The sequence below is a fragment of the Vipera ursinii genome (genome assembly GCF_947247035.1).
Source record: "Vipera ursinii genome assembly, chromosome: 2".
Taxonomy (NCBI): domain Eukaryota; kingdom Metazoa; phylum Chordata; class Lepidosauria; order Squamata; family Viperidae; genus Vipera; species Vipera ursinii.
The window spans coordinates 116,307,229-116,330,565 of NC_139513.1; the positions used below are offsets into that span (position 1 = coordinate 116,307,229).

A 23,337-nucleotide genomic window follows, 5' to 3' on the forward strand; every position below is an offset into this window, starting at 1 on the left:
CTAAACAGAACCAACACAAGAGGACATAGCAATATATTACAATTAATGAGGTAATCAATGAGTGACCAAGGTCTGCCTAGTTTTACAGAGTATATCAAAACCTAGCTTCAGAAAAACTGAATCATACTGACCTGACATTAAAAATACATTGAGTATAGTCTAAAACTGGATAAAACACGTAATAAAATTAATTATAAAAGATTATTAAAAAGATCTAAAATGATTATTTATGTTTCTGGAGAATCCCCAATGCTGCTGCACAGAATCTAGCCACCTGCGCCGTGATCACTGCCTGCTCATCCTTAAGCAGCCACTGGAGATAAATACTTTCTGAATAGCCAGGATACTTAGACTAATTGTATCTGATATAGTTTTCTATTGTATCAGAAAACTAATAAAGAAAACTTTCCAACTTAACCTGAAAGAATATAAGGTTGAAAGAATTAAAACTTATTGTATGTTATAGTCTTAAAGATATTTTTTTAAAAAATAAAATGATGTATCATTGGTACATATCCTTGGAAAAATTGGCTAGAATGTATAAAGATCCTTCAAATTTATGCTGGAAATGTAATCAACAGGAAGGCACATTTTATCATATTTGGTGAATGTGTAACAAAGCTACAAAGGTTTGGGCTCAGAAGATTTGAAAGATTCATATACAATTGAATCCAGAGACTTTTCTTTTGGGATCGATGGAAAAGCAGTTGGAGAAAGCAGCTGGGGAAAAAGTCAACTTTGTTTTAATATATGACAATTGGAGCAAAGCTATTAAAGGCACAAAGTTGGGAAGATTCAACTTTATCCATAATGGGGGAGTGGATGGTGAAGATGATGGAACTTGCTGAGATGGCCAAATTGAGCACTTTAATTAGAAAGAGAACATTGTCTAACAATGACTGGGAATCCCTTATTGAATTTTGGTGGGAAAGAAAATAATGTAGTTATGATATATGGTTCTGACAATTAGAATCTAAACAATAGATTATAGAAAAAATAATAATGCTATAACCATAGTGTATGGATAACCTGCCCTCATACTTTTTTTATATTTTTTCTTGATTTCTGCACTTTCGTCTTCATTCTTGTTTCTTGTTTCCCTTTTTTCATTCTAATATTAGTTCTTGTTAGTTTTTATTCTGTTTTGAAAATTCTAATAGAGTTTATGTATATTATATATAAAGTATATGTCATGGTTCCAATAGATCAGGGGTCTTCAAACTCGGCCCTTGGCATGCCTGGCTGAGGAATTCTGGGAGTTGAAGTCCATGAGTCATAAAAGGGCCAAGTTTGAAGACCCCTGCTTTGTCACAGCATTGACTAAATATATATATAATGAAAGGTGAGCTGTTTTATGCCCTAATAGGAAGTAGAAGACTCCAACTACAGATTGTCTTTTCATAGGATGGAAGGAAGTGGATATAGTTACAAACACTCCAGAATAATATTCCAATTTCTTTTCCAGAAGGGGAGTTTTATTTTAGTAACTGTATAATAGACAATTATTCACCATCTGCTTTAACTGTCTTAAGAATCCTTCTTCATGAGTTTGTTGCACTGTCACTGGCAAACCCAGATTTGCTTAATGTGTCTTACATCTAGGCCATGAATTGTGCAGCCTTTTCCGACTGTTTCACTTGCTACAAAACACAAATACCAGAAAGGAGAGTCAAAGGCATCCATGTAGAACAGGTCTTTCTTTTGTCAAGCAAAGGGCCAAGTTCAGTAAGATTTGGCCTTGTCATGTGGAGGATGTCATGGTTCTGATAGATGAAACCCATCAAAAGAACTTGAAGGCAAAAATTCTTCCTTAAAGAACATTTTATTCAGGAAACAAAGTATCGGCACTACATAGTTGAACCCAAAACCTAAATTCCCTTCCTCCAGATACAAAGTAACAAAGTGCAATTCCCACCCCCAATAAGCTGTCATAAATCACACTCCAATTAGCCTAAAATGTGGGCTTTCTCCCCAGCTCCTCACCCCGCCAAAACATTATCAGCTCGTCCTTGGGTTCCCACAAAGCAATGTTATTATTATGGCTAGGTGAGCTCGAGCTTTCATCCCAATCCCCCCTTTTACACCTGATTTCTAAATACCAGAAAAAGCATGTTAAAAGAAAATAAAAAATGGCTGCAATTTTCATCGGTTGTCAGAGTGGGAGGAACATCCAATGTTTATAGCGTTGAGAGAGGAATTCAATGGAAAAAGCAATTATGTTTGGAAAAGTAAGCAGTAAAAGGAAACCAGGCCACCAAAGACCACAGTAGCTGGACACCAGCCAGAGTATAGAACAATCCAAAGAATTTGTGCAAGATTGGGAGATGTGGACAGAATTGTCAAAAGTTGGACACAACTGAATGGATAACCTCATCATCATCACCCACTTTTATGGCACATCTTCTCTGCCACTGTTCAGATTTTAATTTCTTGCTAGAATTGAAGCAAAGAAAAAAATTAACCCCAATGGACTAGAATGATTTAAGAAAGGACTGGACAGCCATCTATCTGAAATGATATAGGGTCTCCTGCTTGAGCAGGGGGTTGGACTAGAAGACCTCCAAGGTCCCTTTCAGCTCTATTCTGATTGATTGATTGATTGATTGATTGATTGATTGATTGATTGATTGATTGAATAATAGTTTGTGGTCCTTTTCTGACTGTTGAAATGGTTTTCACTCATCCTTAAACCAGCAATGAATTATAGTGTGAAATTGCTGACATTTCTCCTGGCTTTATGACCTCACTTCCTAGCCTCTGAGAGTCACTTGACTTCCCTTCACGGTTAATGGGTAACAAACTCTTGCAGATTCAATGCACCTGGAAGCTGTCCTTGGAGAGTATGGAAATAAAGGGGAAAATTCTGTACTAGTAGAAGTAAGGATCACTTGCGGTTGTCTCACTCACAATATAATAAAGAAATTAGTGCAACAGTTTAACAATATGGCAGAAGAAAAATATTTCCAGGCTTTTGGTAGGGGAGGCTTCAAGAGTGTTTTGATTTACATATTAAATACATAACCCCAAATAAAAGTATCAGTTGAAAGGAAGTCAGTTATCAGGATTGTTGACTTGTGGAAAATGGGCTAGGGCTTGCCAAGTCATATGTCATAAAGTCACAAGGAATTATGTTTAGCCACAAATCAACTAGCCTTCCTCAATGCTGTAATTTTGCAGTGAGTTATGCTGTGGAATGTTCCAGTATGATCATATTTTAATTTTCCTATGGTTGCATTTCACTAAAGGCTTTGAAGAAGAGATTGGGCAAGTACATATTGGAAATGGTATAGGATCTCCTGCTTGTGCAGGGGGTTAGACTAGAAGACCTCCAAGGTCCCTTCTAACTCTGTTATTCTGTTATTCTTCTCCTACATAAATAGCATTTGAACAATAACCAGTAACTAAAAAATACAGTACCTTGCTTAATCTTCAAATGCCCATCTTTCTATCTAATATGCACGTAAGCATTTGGAAAATTCACCCTGAAAGTATATGCCATGCTGTGGAAATTAGATGCTGTCTCTCATTCAGAGGTCCTTCTGTGAAATATTGAGTCTGTGACTGTAGCATAATTTGTAGCATAATTTCTTTCAAGAGTTTTGAGAAACAGTATTTTGGTGATTCCTTCCTAAATTACTATTTTCTAATGGAGATATCTTAGTACCTCTTGGTCTGTGCTGGAGGAGGAAAAACAAATCTATGCTTCAACATGTACATTTTTAGTCATCATTGCTATTTATGATTTTGTTGGTGAAATTGCAAGCATAATTTATGTTGTGTTGAATGCATTCAGTTGATTTATGTGTATTTAGAAATTCCAAGCTCATTTACTGTGATAGCTTTTGCCAAAACAACCAGAGGATGCCCTGAATATAATATCTGCTTAATCATCTATATGCATTTTCTTCTTTGTCCCAGGAACCTCAAGGACCTCCAGTGGGAGACTCCGAAGACTTGCAGATGCAACAAGTCCAAGTAAGTTGTCTGGATAGGGTTAGACTGAAGAACTAGACTCCCTAATTGTTCTCATTTATCCCTTAGTGAGTAGGTTCATTAAGTAAGTGTGGTTGGATTGTTGCATCAGTTACAAAGTGACAATCCTTGAGCACCCTTCTTAGCAATCTTTACAAGTGCAAAGTAATGCAGTGAAGTTCATACAATAGTTTCCATGGAAGGATCAGATAACAGACAACGGAAAGAAAGGGTAGCATATATTTTACATCAGAAAGAGTGTTGTTTTTTTGAGAAATTAGAGCCAACAAAATTACTTGCTCTAGTCTGCAACTATATTTATTGCACAGGAATGCTTGTGCAGAATAATACTTTCGATAAAAAGTTGGACTCCTAATTGCTTTGTTATGTTTCTTTTCTAAAAAGATATTTTTGTTAAGAATTTTTAATCACAATAGTAAAATCTAAACTTGGGTCAAGAAAAAAGAATAAAAGTGCAGGGGAAAAAAAGAAAAAAGAAATAATATCACTGATGATGTTACCTAGTTTGAATAATGAAACATCTGCAATAAAACAAAAGCAAGCTCAGAGAGAACCAAGGACCCCTCAAAAAAGAGAATATAATAAAGAAAAAGAAAAGAACGTATAAAGATTTCCAGCCTTCATCACAGCAAGAATGATATATCACTGTCATAACTCTTCACCTCTTTTGAGGTTAAACAGGTATCTCTTTTTGTTAATGTTGGGGAGCTGTACCTTCCAGATTTTGCTTCATATGAATAAAAATATCTCTGAGACAGAGGCTTAGATTGCCAGACTGGAGTGAGGGAGATTCCTTTTCTCAGTTATAAAATTCTTGGATTAACTTGACTTGATCATGGCTAAGCTACTTCACAGGAATGCTTTGTGGATACATGAATAGCACTAGCACTAGAACTTAGACTTATACACCACTCCATAGTGCTATACAGCACTCTCCAAATGGTTTACAGTGTCAGGATGTTGCCACCCACAATCTGGGTCCTCATTTTACTGAACTCAGGAGGATAGAAGGCTGAGACAACCTTGAGCCGGTCAGGATCGAACTTCTGGCAGTGAGCACAGTCAGCATGCAATACTGTATTCTAACCACTGCACCACTACAGCTCCAGAATAGGATGAATCATATACTCTGCCTAGAAGATCAAAGCTACCTTGTTGTTGTTGTTGTTGTTGTTGTTGTTGTTGTTGTTAGTTGCGAAGTCATGTCCGACCCATCATGACCCCATGGACAATGTTCCTCCAGGCCTTCCTGTCCTCTACCATCTTCTGGAGTCCCTTTAAGCTCACGCGTACTGCTTCAGTGACTCCATCCAGCCACCTCATTCTCTGTCGTCCCCTTCTTCTATTGCCCTCAATCCTTCCCAGCATTAGGCTCTTCCCCAGTGAGTCCTTCCTTCCTCATTAGGTGGCCAAAGTATTTGAGTTTCAGTTTCAGGATCTGGCCTTCTAAAGAGCAGTCAGGGTTGATCTCCTCTAGGACTGACTGGTTTGATCGCCTTGCAGTCCAAGGGACTCGCAGGAGTCTTCTCCAGCACCATAGTTCAAAGGCCTCAATTCTTTGGCACTCAGCCTTTCTTATGGTCCAGCTTTCACAGCCATACATTGCAACTGAGAAAACCATAGCCTTGACTATACGCACTTTTGTTGACAGGGTGATGTCTCTGCTTTTTAGTATGCTGTCTAGATTTGTCATAGTTTTCCTCCCTAGAAGCAAGCGTCTTTTAATTTCTTGGCTGCAGTCCCCATCTGCAGTGATCTTGGAGCCCAGGAAAATAAAATCTGTCACTACCTCCATTTCTTCCCCATCTATTTGCCAGGAATTGAGAGGGGCAGATGCCATGATCTTGGTTTTCTTAATGTTGAGTTTCAAGCCAACTTTTGCACTTTCCTTCTTTACCCGCATCAGGAGGCTCTTTAGTTCCTCTTCACTTTCTGCCATTAGAGTGGTATCATCTGTGTATCTTAGGTTGTTGATATTCAAAGCCACCTGACTTTGCTTAATTCTAAGCCCCAGCAACCCACTGAACCTGGTCAGAGACAGATGCTAAGTACTTCTCTGGGCCATGGTATTGGTCCTCTCTCAAGCTTTGGCCTTCTCATAGGAAAAAATGAAATGCTAATGAAATAAAACTATAATAAATTTTAAAGAACTATAATGATAGTTTTCCCTGAAAATAATTTTTCCATAAAAGATGTAACCATTGTCAGCTGTCTTCAAGGAAGAGAAACTTGAACAGTTTGCACAAACCTAAGAGTATTCCTGTGTGGATCCATACACATTAAATCTACTGACTCATCATTTGATGGGCTGGTTCAATAAATAATCCACTGCAATTCTCATTTGTCTCATTTGTTTGCTCAATGTATTTTAAAGCATGTCATGCCCTTGTGAAAGAGGCTGCCTGGCACAGATGGCACATCACATCACCCAGTAATATGCCTCATGTTATATTCACTGCCCACGTCTCTTGGATGGATTGAAACCACAGGTGGCCCTTTGAGCTCTGAAAGTAGCATTGCAAATATGGCTGATTTTGTCAGCGTAGAGATGAGGCACAAAGAGCTCAGCATAGGCCTGCATAAGAAGTTGACTGCCAGGGTGCTGCTTCTGTAATATGGCATCATAGGAAACAAAGAATGGCTTGTGCCAGTTTGTGTTTGTAGAACCAGGGACAGATTGCCACCCCTTTTGAATGTATGTGTGTCCAAGTAGATTAAAGAAAAAAGTATTTCTAAAGGCCCTTTTTCATTTTCACATTCCAAAGGACTGTGCTTATTTGATAGAATGCTGTTCTTCAGCTAGAGACTGGACTGATGATGAGATGGCAAAGCAGATATCCAGTTTCTTATTTGTGTAAAGGTTCAAAAGAGAACAACATAAAGACCCATATCATATAATCTCTTTCAAGATCAGCAGTAATTCTGATTACTGTATAGGGAGTCCTATGCTTTGTTTTTAGTGGAACATACCTACACAACATCCCCACTAGTTGAGCTTTTTTTTAATCTTTTACAAAAATAAGACATTGAGGAGCAATTTTAACATAATTCTTCTGGACCTTTTTTAATTAATGCAAATGAGAAAGGTTCTTGTTACAATAAATATACACGATCAATAGTGTTTGCTTGCGTATTAACTTATTTATGCTTTTAGTTTGTACAATTTTTATCTGTTATAATTGTAAGCCACCCAGAGTAACCCTGAGGTAAAATGGGTGGCCAATACATTTTATAAACAAACAAACTAACAATGAGGTTTAATGAGGTTTAATGAGGTTTAATGAGGTTTTCTCATTGGGGGAAAAGAGATGTGTGAAAAATGCAGTAAGTGACTTTCCCACACACCTAACAGTTCACTCTTTTAAAAAATGATGTAAGTCTACACAAATTGTTAGTATATCTTCTTCTCTCATATAACTGCTTGAAAGGAAAAAGAATCAGACAATCCTGTTTCATGGATAAACCCACAAATATGTTTTCCCATAGATACCTCTATACATCTCTGAGCACTTCTTAAGTAGGGTTATATGCTCCAGAGTGAATTGAAAAATATTTCTATTTTGAAAGACAGCTCCTAATTTTTATTTGACCAGATGACTGAGAAGAAAAAAACAGCATTTAGACCTTGCTGGGATTTTTTTTTAAAAAAAAAGAAAATAAAAGGCTATATACTTTCCTCCCTTGCTGCAATATGAAACCATTAAGAGAAAGGCTTTATGTTGGAACCAACTACAGTGAAGCCATTTGCTCAGAGTGTGTCAACGGGCTTGTGTCCCCATTTCTGCACCATCAGCATTTGGCCATTGACAAATCATGGCTTGTTTTGAGGCTTGTACATAACTTGTGTTGTAATAAAACCACAGAGCTATTAACAGTAAATCATGCACTTTTGCTGATAGCATGGAAACTTCAGTTGGAGATGTTTGTCCTTTCGATGCATCTGTTGTTTCTTTCACATTTTGTTCTTGATTCACCTTAGAATACAGGTGTTGAACAAAGACTTCATTTTTCACATACAACACCCTAAGACTGTGAATTTCATTGGCATCACAGGAAGGAGCAAAAGTCATTAAATGCTCTACCACACTTTCAACTATTCAAACTATTGAATGCCCTACAATATATATTGCTTTTTCCATTAAAAAAACCAAATATATCAATATCAGAAGAGACATTTCCACCCTTTCTTTTCCTCTGATTTTGCTTTTTTATGTTTATAGATAAATGGGATAAAAATTAGTATGGTATTTTGCCCACCCATTCACATCCATAGATACATTCATGGGTTTTACAAAAATCATCCTATGTTAGAAAAAGTGTGCCCTATAATATACCATGAAAAGAAAGGCAAATAATACATCTTGTCTATCCCTTTTGCAGAGTATTGTTTCATAGCTTTCCAAACCAAAAGCAAAAATTCCTTTTAAAAACAGTTTGAAAATATTTGGTTCATGTATGATTTTGATATTTAGCTCCAAGTGAAATTTAATAGGGCTATACAGAATCTGGATTCATTGACATTTCAGTCATATCATCCCAGTGAAACATATTTCCAAATCGAAACAGAGAGTCTTTTGATGCAGTAAATGGAATCAGATGATTGTGAAATGTTTTGTAGCCTAGCAAACTGTTTTACATTTTGATAATGTGTGAAAAAGAGCCAGGCTAACACTGACAAGTGCTGATCCAAATGCTTATATCACCCCAAAGGGACAAGTCATCATGGCCTTGAATTATTTAAATAGAGTGAATCATATTTGCCCAGCATGGACTTCAGTTTCCAACATTTTTAGACTATGGTAGTTATTATTAAAAGCTCTGGGAGGTGAAGTCACTTACCTGGAGGCCACCCAGATTGGAAAAAAAGTGGAATGAAGTGATGGGAACAATATGTGCATGGGGCTGATGGAAACATGGAAGAAAGAGATGACTAGAGAAGAACAGAAAAGGGCAGGGGTGTTAAAGAGAAACTTTTGGGGAAGAAAAGATTGCCAGCTACTATAGTAAGAAGGAGTGTAGTGCTCTCAAGTTTCTTCCCTGACCTGGCAGGACTTAGGAGTGGGAGATCCTAACACAGAGGTTGCAGAGAGGAGCACACTTTTATCTAATTTGTATGTTTAAACTAAGCTCTTGATGTTTATAATCATTCCATTTCAGACAAGGAACTGGTAGCCCAAAAAATATATTCTAAGCAAGGCAAGCCTGTCATTGGTCCTCTCTGGTTTGTAGTTTTAGTTGCTGTTTTTAAATTACATTTTTGGATAGTGATGTTAAACTATTTTGTAAGCTGCCCTGGGAAATCTTTTGTGGGCAGGAAATACATTTTAAAACAAAGTAAAATGGAAAGGTTCACTTTCTGTAAGCTTCTCCAGTGCAAGCAGGCCAGTGGCCCCTAAACAGAGACACAAAAGGAGAATATTGACAGAAGACCTTAACCCAGCCTCATTTGGGGTTCTCTGTGAGCGTAGATATCCGCCATTCCTAAAAGAAGATATTTTGACATCTGATGAAACTTTTTGCTATGAAGGATGTGGGATTGTAGCGCTGTAACAGATGGAAGGGAGTTGCATTGTCCCATTGCCAGGAAAGACAGTTGTGCCATCTTAGTAATAGACAAATATCTACTATTTTAATAACTGGCAGCAGATGATCAACGTGCAAAGCTAATTCGTACTTAACAGTTGGCAGTCCATGCTCACCAAAATAAACATCAGCAAGGGAGTCGTGCACACCCACACAAACACACACTTCAATTCTCAGGTTCAACTTTTGCTTTGAACATTCCTAGTCAAACATTGGTGGAACCAGAAATTTTAGCAAATGTGCAATATCTATGAATTTGAGAACTGACTAGAAAGGCATGTGCAGACACAATGCAAATTATCCATTTGGTTCAACTGCCTTACATCCTGGGACACATCATGCAAGGATAGTATCTTTATTTTTAATACATGCTCAGTCAGTGCTTTTTTTCCCTTTGCCAATGGCCAAATTAGCTACATGTTGGCTGACACTGCCCACCTGCTTTGAATGCCTTCTCAGCTGAAGTCACTTGTATTTCCTGTGGCTGGTCTGCTTCTTTTGTCTCCTTAGCTGAGTGAGTCACCCCAGGAACAGTCAGTTCCCTGCTGAAAAACTTGTTCATTGCTCAATACGCACATATGACTCTGAGAAAAGTTATCAAAAACCAAAAAGAGGAAAGTTTTGCCATTTCCTGCTTGATTCTCTCAAATATGCCTGCTTCCATCTTCCATAATCCTAACCAACAGTTACCCTGACCAAAAGAGCTTTCAAGCCGAAGTTCTACTGTATATATTTAGGGTTAAGAATGGCTGCTTTACGTGTCATTGAAATCTCTATCTTTTCCAAAATATAGCTTGACATTTTCTGAATTCATGGACAGGTCTGTGCTAGAAATCTTAGAGATTACTAGGAAAGGATTTATAATTGACTTCTGGGATATTTAACCGATTTCCAAATCTTGAATACAGTCTTGAGATTTCCTAGTGACTTCCCATCCTTAACCAAATTCAACTTGGCTTATTATTTCATATTAGTTATTCTTTGTTTATTGGTCGCTGCATTATTGATTTGGATATTTCTATTTTTGTTTTGCTTTCTTTTATTTATCTCTGGCTAAAAAAATAAATCTGAATTAGAGTATGTATTCCTGTGTTCCTTTATCTACAATAGCACTTTTCCCCCAAGAAATCATTTCTGATTCTGCCTTTCATCGAACACAATTCTGTACATGCTGTAGCATATATCAGTGTTTCCCAACCTTGGCAACTTTAAGATGTGTGGACTTGAACTGCTGGTTGGGGAACTGTGGAAGTTCAGTTGTGTATATCTGAAAGTTATCAAGGTTAAGAAATGTTTATATATATATGACAGTATTCAATGGATTTGGCACGTTTAGGGATGCAAGTGAACATAGGATAGCTCATTTCTTCCTGAGTAGGGCAGTCCATCCTGTTGCGTATAACATCATGTATAGTACAGTATATTGTACTGTACAGAGGGCTGAAAGGGCTTTCTCTAAGTAACCTTGAGGACGGGATTCCTTGCCACCATAGGGTTAGATGACCTTTCTCTTTTCAGCTTCTTCTTTTAACTGTTCTTGATTTTGAGATGGTTTTAAGTTATCTCTTGTTAATGCTGATTTAAACCTGGAACTGTCTGCATGGAAAACCTTTGCTGCACAGTGAGTCCTCAGCCTTCCAGAAACCACCAAGCCACAGAGTTCATTTCTTTATTGACCTACTGCACAGAGGGATCCCCAAACCTCTCATCGTTTAGCTAATTGCCAAGCTAATGATTGAGTCATTTTATCTTTTTGTCTCATAAAGCTTCAGCTAGCTTTTTAGAGATACTGTAGACAGACAGGCAAAGTTCTATGGAAACTTCTGTGGAGTAGATATTAGGCATTCCTTTTGTTGGAAAAAGTCTTATAATCTAAATGTGCAAATTCTGGCATTCAGGTTTATGTCAAAAGTATATGACATGCTACGTTCTTTCACAATAGATATTTGCTTTAAAGCTTGTCCCAGTTTTGCTCATTGGGAAATTAAACAGAGAACCTTTTCAGCTGAAGGGACAACTGCTAGTTTTGCAGATGTTCCTGAAATAAAACTCCAGTCAATCCAACTAACCATAGACAATGGTAAGGGATGCTGGGGTTTTAAGAACCCCAATATCTTGGTGGCCACAAACACCATATCTCTGGTTTCACATTCTGAATTAGACTCTTGATAGGCTGTCCAGTACAACAGACATGGCTATTTACATTCTTCTGCTTAAATTACATACTGCCTTCATGTTTATGTATAGAGCTAACGCCACGCTTGTAGGACATATGCCTAAACAATCCTATTGCTTTCTATCTTATTCTTGGACAACACAGTGTACTCTTAGCACATACTGTATAAATTTAAGAAGTCGCTTCCTTGTTTTTTCTGGGACACACACTGTAACTCTTTCAGGGCTGGAAACAGTCACATTAGTGACTGCAATAACACTTTATCCAGACAGTCATGGAATTAACACATGTTTCTTGGTCCCTTTCCCAGTGTCAATAAATTCTAAATTCCATGAGGCAAGATCTGTTTTTATGATCAGAACTTTTATGAAACCTAATCCAAAAGTCTATAGTTCTTATTGATGGTGGCAATGCTGGTGGGAGATGACAAGCAGTATAATTTTACTGCAGAGTCAGAATAGGCTGGGCTAAGGCTAGGCTAAGGCTAAGGCTAAGGCTAAGGCTAAGGCTAAGGCTAAGGCTAAGGCTAAGGCCAGGCTAGGCAGAATAGAATAGAATAGAATAGAATAGAATAGAATAGAATAGAATAGAATAGAATAGAATAGAATAGAATAGAATAGAATAGGAATAGGAATAGGAATAGCAATAGCAATAGCAATAGCAATAGCAATAGGAGCTGGAAGGGACCTTGGAGGTCCTAGCCCAGCCTCCTGCTCAAGCAGGAAAACCTATACCATCTCAGACGAGTGACTGTCTAGCCTCTTTTAAAAAATCTCCAGTGATGGAGCAACCATGATTTCTGGGGACAAGCTATTCCACTGGTTAATTGTCCTCTCTTTGATTAGTTTCTAATCATTGTATTTTGTCCTGCACTCTGGTACTTTGGTGAATAACATGACCACACCCCTCTCTTCTTTGTGGCATTCCCTCAAATAGTGGAATACTGATATCATGTCTCCCTTATTTCTTCTTTTCTTTAGACTAGCCTGTTCTGTACCAGCCTGCTACCGGCCTTGCAGAAAAGGCAACCCCTTTATAAACGGCAAGAGGCTGGAATACGTCTGCCAAATTTATTACAAAAACAAACAAAACACATACCAAGATACAGGAGCTTTGAAACACTATCGGAGCGGTTGCTTTCAGCAAACCAGCCCTCCCCAAACATTCCCTTTATAAAGAGTTCAGGGCGTGGCCTCTCTTTGCCTCCTTCCGAGAAGCCCCACAGCCTTCCTCTGCTTGCTCCTACTTGACTGCCTCCTGCGTCGGGCATCCTTGAACAGGGCCAGCTGTGGGTCATCTTCATCTACACTGTCAGGCTCACACAGCTGGGTCTCCACCAGGTAGGAGGGGCCTGGCTGGGGGCTCTGCGGAGCCTCAAAGCCATCAAGTTCTTCAACACCCCCCTCCTCCCCCTCATCTGAGTCATCCGACCCAACTGCCGAACCCACAGGCTGACCCTGAATCACAACATAGCCAAACCCAAGTCCTGCAGTTATTCTTTATATGTTTTAGTCTCCAGGCCTTTGCTCATCTTAGGTGATCTTCTCTGAATTTTTTTCAAACTCTCAACATCTTTTTTGTGATATGGTGACCAAAATTGGCTGCAGTATTCCAGGTGTGGTCTTACTAGGGTTTTATAAAGCGATACTAATACCTCACATGACCTTGATTCTATGCCTCTGTTTATACAACCCAGGATTGTATTAGCTTTTTTGGCTGCTGCTGCACACTGCTGACTCAGAGTCAAGTGATCATCCACTAGGACTCCAGGGTCCCTCTCACAGTTACCGTTTTTAACCCCATCTTCACTTGTATCTTTGATTTTTCCTGCCTAAAACCCATTTTGTTGGATAGGGCCCATTGTTCAAGTTTGGCAAGATCTTTTTGGATCCTTGTCTTCTGGGGTGTTGGCTACTCCTGCAGTTTGGTGTCATCTGCAAATTTTATGAGTTCTCCTTCAATTCCCTCATCTAAGTCATTTATGAAGATATTGAAAAATACTGGGTCTAAGACAGAACCTTGTGGTACTCCACTGCTTTCTTCTCTCCATGTGGATATATCCATTGGGTATGTCTAGTTTAATGAAGAGAAGGACAAGGGATGACATGATAGCAATATTCCAATATCTCAGGGGCTGCCACAAAGAGGAGGGAGTCAAGCTATTTTCCAAACCACCTGAAGGCAGGACAAGAAGCAACGGATGGAAACTAACCAAAAAGAGAAGCAACTTAGAACTAAGGAGAAATTTCCTAACAGTTAGAACAATTAATCAGTGGAACAACCTGCCTCCAGAAGTTGTGAATACTCCAACACTGGATGTTTTAAAGAGAAAACTGGACAGCCATTTGTCTGAAATGGTATAGTGTTTCCTGCCTGAGCAGGGGGTTGGACTAGAGGACCTCCAAGGTCCCCTCCAACTTTAATGTTGTTGTCATTGTTGTTGTTGTTGTTATATTAATTATTATAATTATTATTAATAATAATAATAATAATAATAATAATAATAATAATAATATGTCTTGTGAATGTTTTCACCTCCCATGAAATGCATTCTTTATTTTCTGCAAAATTAAATTGTACCTCTTTACAAAAATGTGGCAGTTGTTACTGCTGAGGCAAGTCATTTGATGATCTTTACCTGGAGCTGATCAGTTGGGGCAAAAGGGGACTGGGGATGTTCCTTCTGATAGATATCAGTAGAATGCCTATTTTCATACACATTTTTCCCATCTATATGTGAGAATAAGGGAGGCCTAGAAAAAGTCTTGTAATGTAACACTTATAGGCAACCATTTTTCCTCAGTAGAGCATGATAAGGAAGGAAATGTTAACCAACTTGTCTGTTCCTCTTCTGCTCACAGTGAGACTAATAAGAGAGTGAAATCTCAGTGCATTTGTTATATGGTCCTAATGCCATACGACAAATGCAACAAAAGACTTGTTTCAAAGAAGAAAATGTAGATAAACTTGCAGCCTATTTGGGAAGATGGAGGTGGGGACATAGATGACAAAGGCATGAAACACTGACAAGTATGTTTTCTGTACTGACCTTTCTGCGCTCTCCCTGCAAATGGCAGCTGTGGTATGGAAAATAAACCTTTGCTCAAAGAATTTCTCAGAACATTGACTGGTTCAGGGCTGACTGATTTTTTTTTTTTTTTTTGCCAAGGCCAAGTCAAAGCCAAATATTGAAACACTGCGCATGTTGCTGAAATAAACCATCTCATCATATCTAGGAATGCCTTCTCCCCTTTAATCTGTACAAGAGAGACCGTATGCAGCAGTCTTGCACTGGAAGCATAGACCAAGCTTAAGGGTTCTCCTGTTCCTCCAGGAACACCATAAACTACAGGTCGTCCTTGCTTTATGACCATAATTGAGCTAAGCAAAACATGTGTTAAGTGAATTTGCCACAGTTGTTTAAGTGCAGTTATTAAGTTAATAAGAGAGCTGTTAAGTGAATCTGGTTTTTCCACTGACTTTGCTTACAAGAAGATTGCAAAAGGTGATGATGTGGCCCCAGGACAGGGGTCGGCAACCTCGGCTCTTTTATGACTCGTGGACTTCAACTCCCAGAATTCCTGAGCCAGCTACGCTGGCTCAGGAATTCTGGGAGTTGAAGTCCACGAGTCATAAAAGAGCCGAGGTTGCCGACCCCTGCCCCAGGACATTGCAACGGTCATAAATAGGAGTCAGTTGCCAGGCATCTCAATTTTAATCACATGGCCATGGGGATGCTGCAACAGTCATAAGTGCGAAAAGCTGTCATAAGTTGCTTTTTTTTCCAGTGCTGTTGTAATTCTGAACGGTCACTAAATGAACTGTTGTAAGTCAAGGACCACCTGTATTACTTGGCATTCAACAGTCTGGTGGAAGGCTGGGGGGGGGTTCCCTCCCCTAATTAAAAAAGCATCAAAAGCACAAATCACTGGATTCCATTAAAACGGGACTCCTGGAATTGTTCACATTCTTTCCAGAAATTTTGAAAGATCTCGTGTGAAAACTTCAAAATTTATTTATTTATTTATTTATTTATTTATTTATTTATTTATTTATTTATTTATTTTAATTCCATTTATATCCCGCCCTTCTCCGAAGACTCAGGGCAGCTTACAAGCTTAGCAGTAGCCTTCATCCTATGTATATGCCTGCTTATTAGGGCTTTCACACACCCCCAAGCGGCATTATTACAAAGTCAGCTTAATTGCCCCCAACAATCTGGGTCCTCATTTTATCTACCTCGGAAGGATGGAAGGCTGAGTCAACCTTGAGCCTGGTGGGATGCGAACCTGCACTAATTGCAGGCAGCTGGTGTTACTTGAGGAGGCATTAGCCCACTGCTCCACCAAGGCTCTCAATGTCATGAGATTTGATGATCTCGTGAAACCTTAGACATTTTTAAAGACTGAATCTAGTACATTTGACATTCTCTAGCACATGTGTAAATAGGCAAATACAGACAATGAAAATAAATTGGTGTGAGGATATGGACTGACATTCTCTGAACCTTTTGTCCCACAACTTTTTTTTAATGACAAGTTAATTGAAGTTTCAGAGGATGTCACATGGAGAATTTTGGCACCCTATACCAGCAATTTCTGATATTTTTGTTCATGCACTGGTTTTTGCTTTAACTCTGTGCTTGACAAGCAAAATACTCCTTACCTGTGGCATTCCAGGATATCTGTTCACTGTTAAAAATCAAAATGAGACCTAGCTTTATGTCTCACAAAATAAATACTTTTTGTAGACTATATGCTTTATTTTCTTGGTTACTGGATTCCCCCCCCCCCCGTAACCGTGCTACATTCTCAACCCTGCCATTTTCAGAGATCTCAGACTTGTTCTCCCACACTCCAAAATATTCCCTTTTCTGGATAAGATCTGGATATTATGCCCATCTGATTTTTTTTTAATAAACGGTTGAGAAAGCCATGGAAAAGATACAGTGCAGTTAGGGAGCACCTTCATTGACTACCTGAATGGTATCCTACTGAAAACCTCTTGGGTGAGATATTATCGTTTAGAAACAAAACTGTCTGTGATGCCATGGAGTATTGAACACTACACAAAGAACAATGGCATTTAGTTGTATCCAGTTATTCTTTTGGTAATGTTCCAGTTCACCCTTTGCCTGGGCACAATACCTCAGCAGAGAGATAAATACATTCATTATCTCTCAGTGCTAAGCAATATGTATCTGCTCAGGAATGCTTAGCCTTGGGAGTAAAGAGGAAGACACACTGGGAGGAGACCAGGCTAATTCCACAGTGCTAGCAGGCAGAATTACCTTGAGAAACTTCAGCAGCCAGACAAGCAATTCCCTGCAAAGGTGTTGAAAGGTAAAGATTGTCCTGTTGCTGGCAGATTTAGAGTAGGTTATGTCTGGAGGAGGAGGAGGAGGAGGAGGAGGAGGAGGAGGAGGAGGAGGAGGAGGAGGAGGAGGAGGAGGAGGAGGAGGTGGAAGGGAATGGGAAGGCATAACTGGTTGTCTGTCCATTTATATTAAATTCACATGAAGTGTCTTCAACAGTATGACAGAAATAGACAGAGGGGATGGTGATAGAGGAAAGGGTGAAGGAGCAGGGAGTGGTGTACATATGTGTAGAATCCAGTGTGAAGAAAAATATTCCTCATTCACATTACAAAGTCAGAATAGGCATTACAGTCCTTGTGTAGATTTGCCTTGTGTTGGTGTTCGATCTGTGCTGTGTTTTATTGCATAACCTTTTCTCTGCATTCAAATATCTTGGAATAGCTTTGTCTAAGGAAAAACAAAGCAAAACAAGGGATGCTACTTAACATTTCCTATCCTCTACCTTACCATTATTTCAGAAGGTAGACTGTGGTCCATGCACAATTTATCAATCAGTTTCTGGTAAGGCACTCAGTGCTCAGTTGCATTATTCTTCTACACTGGGTGGACTTTCTGCTCATTTATCATTTATATCTTCTTAAGCAAACAAGTCCAATTGTCTCTCAATCCACTTAATATGGATTATTTACATTAAAGCTATTAAGCCTTTTTCTGTCTTGCTTTCAAAGTGTGAAACATCAATAAACAATATTTTTTTTTTGCAAAACAGCAATCTCATCCCAGCCTTCAGGGCTTTATTTAGAGAGCTTTGGGATAAGTGGGTCATCTGAAATCAATTGTCTTGATTATTGAAGTATGTGCTTAACTTATTTTCCACAAACCTGGTATAACATGTGCACAGCACCAGATCTTCTGCCTGTTGTAGTTAATGGTTTATTGAGCATATTCTGATGTTATAACAATAAACAGTTCCCTGAACAGTTAAAAGAAACAGAATGCACTGCAAAAGCTGCAAACTATAAATGCTAAATCAAGCGTAAAAAGAGGTAAAATGAAAAACTCATCAAAAGCAGCCAAGTTATAGAATAATTCTTGGGAGCTAATAATCACCTCTGAAACATTTCTATATAAACAACAATCTGCCATTGTTGATAAATTATGGTGGATGAATATGCATGTAATGTAAAGTGAGATCATAATGATTTATTCAATAAGCTATGGTGAAAACAAACCATACCTAAGCATATTTGAGGGGGGGGGAAGGAAACATGCAGATAAATAAGGGATTTATAGGAATAATAATGAGTCGTATCTGTGCGAGAAAATCCAGGAATATATTACTGTTTAACTATTTCAGATAAGGAAATCTGAAAAGGTACCACAGTTATTGGAAGCAATAACTGTAGTGCTTTCAAATTTAACTGAAATGAAAAACTGCCAATGAAGTCTGGCATACTTAATGTACTTAATTTCGGAAAAGGAAACATCTCATATTGAAGAAAAGGTAAAAACAAAAAACAAAAAACCCAGGGAGTCAGATCTTTCTAGAAACTCTTCATGATTATTCAAAATTAATATCTATGCTATCTCCATTATCAAGGCCAGTATAGTGTACCTCTCTTCACATAGCTCCGAAAAGTCCCAAAACGAGTTATGTGGTGCATCCTGGCGGTCAGTGTAAATCTGAAATAAGATTATGTTCTCTGAGGCATACAGTTATGTGCCCAGAGGCAGCCAAATTTGAAAATAATATGAAGTATGCCAGTTTGGAGTAGTAGTAGTAGTAGTAGTAGTAGTAGTAGTAGTAGTAGACTTTATTGTCATTTCAACAATATACAGTACAGTACACAGTGAAACGAAACGTTTCCCAGAACCAAGGTGCTACATCAGACGACACAAATCAAAAAAGAACAGAACACAAACTACACATAACTCTAAACTAAAAACTTAAAAAAACTACAAATGCAAGTATTTATAGTTCTAGTTTCTTCGTATTGAGAATTCTAATAGCTTGTAGGAAGAAACTGTAACACAATCTGGATGTCCGAGTCTGAATGCTCCTGTACCTCTTTCCAGATGGCAAAAGAGTAAAAAGTGTGTATGGGGGGGGGGTTGTAATCAGCCACAATGTTTCTGGCTTTACGGATGCAAAGTGTGATGTAAATATCCATGACAGAGGGAAGAGCAACCCCGATGATCATCTTTGCCATCCTCACTATTCGCTGTAGGGTTTTGTGATCTGAAACGGTGCAGTTTCCAAACCAGGCAGTAATACAACTGCTCAGGGTGCTCTCACTGAGTGGCTGTACACTGAGTGGCTGTACATCCCGGCATCCCTGGACATTCAAAACGTTCCATCACTTTCTATGGGGGGTGAGTCTTTACCCCCCATAGATAGGGCTCGCAACTTGGGAGTCCTCCTGGATGCACGGCTTACCTTAGAAGATCATGTAGTAGCCGTGACCAGGGGGGCTTTCGCACAGGTTCGCCTGGTGCGGCAGTTGCAGCCCTATCTAGACCGGGATGCCATGTGTACGGTCACTCATGCGCTCGTGACCTCTCGTCTTGACTATTGCAATGCTCTCTACATGGGGCTTCCCTTGAAGACCACTTGGAGGCTCCAACTGGTGCAGAATGCGGCCGCGAGAGTTGTCTTGGGAGTTTCCCGGTACTCCCATGTTACACCTTTGCTCCGCGAGCTGCATTGGTTACCAGTTGTCTTCCGGGTGAGGTTCAAGGTCTTAGTGATGGTTTTTAAGTCCTTACATGGCATGGGTCCGGAATACCTCGGGGACCACCTGCTGCCGGCGTCGACTCCCCTCCGCCCCGTGTGTTCCCACAGAGAGGGCCTCCTCAGGGTGCCTCCAGTCAGAGAATGTCGGCTGGTGGCCCCCAGGGGGAGGGCCTTCTCTGTGGGCGCTCCGGCTTTGTGGAACCAGCTGCCGGTTGAGCTCCGGATGGCACCGGATCTCCGCTCCTTCCGGCGCGGGTTAAAGACCCATTTATTTGAACAAGCTGGCCTGGCCTGATGGGGAATCACTTAGGGTTTTTAATATTTATATATATTGTTTATTGTTTTTATTGTGGGCAATAATTTAATTCTTTTTTAATTTTTGTACTTTTGTAGTTTTAAGATATGCCCTGTTCACCGCCCTGAGTCCCTCGGGAGAAGGGCGGTATAAAAATTTAATAAATAATAATAATAGTAAATAATAATAATAGTCCCTCTGTAGAAGATTGTGAGGATGTGTGGCGGAAGCTGTGACTTCCTCATTTCCTCAGAAAGTAAAGATGCTGGTGGGCCTTGCTTGTTATGGAACAGGTGTTGAGGGACCAAGTAAGATTCTCCGCCAAGTGAACACCAAGAAATTTGGTGCTCCTTATGATCTCCACGAAGGAGCCATCGATGTTCAGTGGAGAGCAGTCATATTTTGTCCTCCTGAAGTCAACAACCATCTCTTATGTTTTGTCTACATTCAGAGACAGGTTGTTGGCTTTACACCAGTCTATTAGCTTCTCCACCTCCTCTCTATATGCTGACTCATCGTTCTTGCTGATGAGACCCACCACAGTCATGTCATCAGCGAACTTAATGATGTGGTTCAAACTGTGCATTGCTACATAGTCGTGTGTCAGCAAGGTGAACAACAGGGGACTAAGCACACAGCCCTGAGGGGCCCCAGTGTTCAGTATGATGGTGTTAGAAATGTTATTCGCGATCTGGACTGACTAAGGTCTTCCAGTCAAAAAGTCCAGGATCCAGTTACAGAGGGAGATGTTCAGGCCCAACAGGGCCACCTTCCCCATCAGGTGTTGGGGAATAATAGTGTTGAATGCTGAACTAAAGTCTATGAACAGCATATGTATGTATAGTCCTTGTTTTCTAGATGAGTGAGAGCTAGATGGAGTGTAGTAGAGATGGCGTCATCGGTGGAACGATTTGAGCGGTATGCAAACTGCAGTGGATCCAATGTTACAGGCAGCAGGGTCTTTATGTGCCTCATGACGAGCCTCTTGATGCACTTCATGATGATGGGAGTAAGTGCAACAGAATGGTAGTCATTTAGGCAAGACACAGATGGTTTCTTCGGCACGGGAATGATGATCATTGTCTTGAAGCACTTTGGGACAACAGTGGTGCTCAGAGAAATGTTAAATATGTCGGTGAAAACATCTGCCACTTGGTCTGCACATCCTCTAAGCACTCTGCCAGAAATATTGTCTGGTCCCACAGCTTTTTGTGTGTCGACTCTACTTAGGGCTTTTCTCACGTCAGCAGTGGAAAGACAAAGTATCTGGTCGTTGGAAGGAGGTGTGGTCTTCCTTGCTGTCACGTTGTTCTGTGCTTCAAAATGGGCATAGAAACTATTCAACGCATCTGGAAGTGAGCCATTGCTCTCACAGGCAGATGGTAATATTCTGTAATTAGTGATGGCTTGGATGCCCTGCCACATATGCCGTATATCGCCGCTGTCCGTGAAGTATTGGTGGATACTCTGAGCATGTGCACACTTTGCTCCTCTGATGGCCCGGGACAATTTGGCTCTCGCTATTCTTAGGGCTGCTTTATTGCCTGCTCTGAATGCAGAGTCTCGAGTTTTCAATAAAACACGCACCTCTTCAGTTATCCACGGCTTCTGCTTAGGGAGTAAAATAATTTTCCTGGAGACTGTAACATCATCAATGCACTTGCTGATATAGCTGGTCACTGACGATGTATACTCCTCCAAGTTCATTGGAGTCGCCGTTGGTTGCAGCCTCCCTAAACATATCCCAATCAGTGCATTCAAAGCAGTCCTGAAGAGCAGAGATGGCTCCTGCTGGCCAGGTCCTCACCTGCTTCTGTACTAGCCTTGAATGCCTATATGCTTGAATTAGCATAACAGAGATGTGGTCTGAATAACCGAGGTGGGGACAGGGCTTTGCCCGATATGCACCCGGGATGTTTGTATAAACAACATCCAGCATGTTTTCCCCTCTGGTTGCAAAGTCCACATTTTGATGAAATTTAGGGAGCACAGTTCTGAGATTTGCATGATTGAAATCTCCGGCAACAATAAATAATCCATCAGGGTGTGTGTTCTGCAGTTCGTTGATAGTCCGGTAAAATACACAGAGCGCTTCCTTAGCATTAGCGCTAGGTGGAATAAAAGCAGTATAAAAGCAGTGGTAAATTTCCTGGGTAAATAAAAAGGTCTAACCCATCCAACTGAATAGTAGCATCCGGAACTCTATCACTCAGCCATGTCTCCATAAAAACAAAGACACAGCAATGTCTGTACTCACACCGTGTAGCTTGCTGAAGTCTGATATAATCTAATTTATTGTCCAGGGAACAAACATTTGCTAACAAGATAGATGGTAAAGCAGGCTGACTAAAGTTAGCCTTTAAAAAGGTAAAGGTTCCCCCGCACATGCGTGCTAGTTGTTTCTGACTCTAGGGCCCGGTGCTCATCTCCGTTTCAAAGCCGAAGAGCCAGCGCTTGTCCGAGGACGTCTCCGTGGTCATGTGGCCGGCATGACTAGACGCCAAAGGCGCACGGAACGCTGTTACCTTCCCACCGGAGTGGTTCCTATTTTTCTACTTGCATTTTTACGTGCTTTCGAACTGCTAGGTGGGCAGAAGCTGGGACGAGTAACAGGCGCTCACTCTGCTACGCGGCACTCAGGATTTGACCCGCCAAACTGCCGACCTTCTGATCGACAAGCTCAGCATCCTAACCCACTGAGCCACCGCGTCCCTTAAGTTAGCCTTTAACCTACCATTTATCCCTGCTCGTTTTCCGTGCTTCCGCTTCCTCTCACACCACTTCCGATGCCCCCTCCTCCATCCGTCTGCTTCTGGTGACGCCGGGGTCTGAAGGCCTGGGCTTTGCAGCAAGCCGAGGTTATGCAGCTTCCTCTGCAAATCTTCAGTAATAATGTTATTGAAGTTGTTGGAGATGTTTCTGAGTTTCCATAGTGTCTGACGATGGTACACATAAACACCAGTTGCGCCGACATCCATATGTTGTGTAAGACAGCTACCACATAAAAAAAAAAAGATAGCACCACTTTGGATCTGCAGTGGCTGCTGCGAGTAGTGGTTAAAGGCTCTGGATTAGAAAATGGGAGAAAATTCCAGTCCCACATTCAGTACAAATCCATCTGACTTTCTCTCAGAAGGCAAGGACAAACAATTTCCAAAATCTTGCCAAGACAACTGCAGGGATGTTGTCCATGTAGTCCACAAGGAGTCAAGGCTGGCTCAGAGTGGCACACAATTTCT

The 23,337-nt window shown here is 40.1% G+C and overlaps 1 protein-coding gene across 2 annotated transcripts in view; it reads left to right on the top strand.

Annotated features, from left to right (window-relative positions):
- SEPTIN9 (septin 9) overlaps nucleotides 1-23,337 on the top strand; it is a 276,740-nt gene that overhangs the window by 41,354 nt on the left and 212,049 nt on the right. For both annotated transcript variants that reach the window (XR_014491173.1, XM_083352364.1), the window contains exon 2: nucleotides 3,919-3,975. Coding sequence is in view for 1 of the 2 variants with exons in the window: in XM_083352364.1 (XP_083208490.1) it covers nucleotides 3,919-3,975 (57 nt within the window). In the remaining variant the exon portion in view is untranslated. The remainder of the gene's footprint in view (nucleotides 1-3,918; nucleotides 3,976-23,337) is intronic.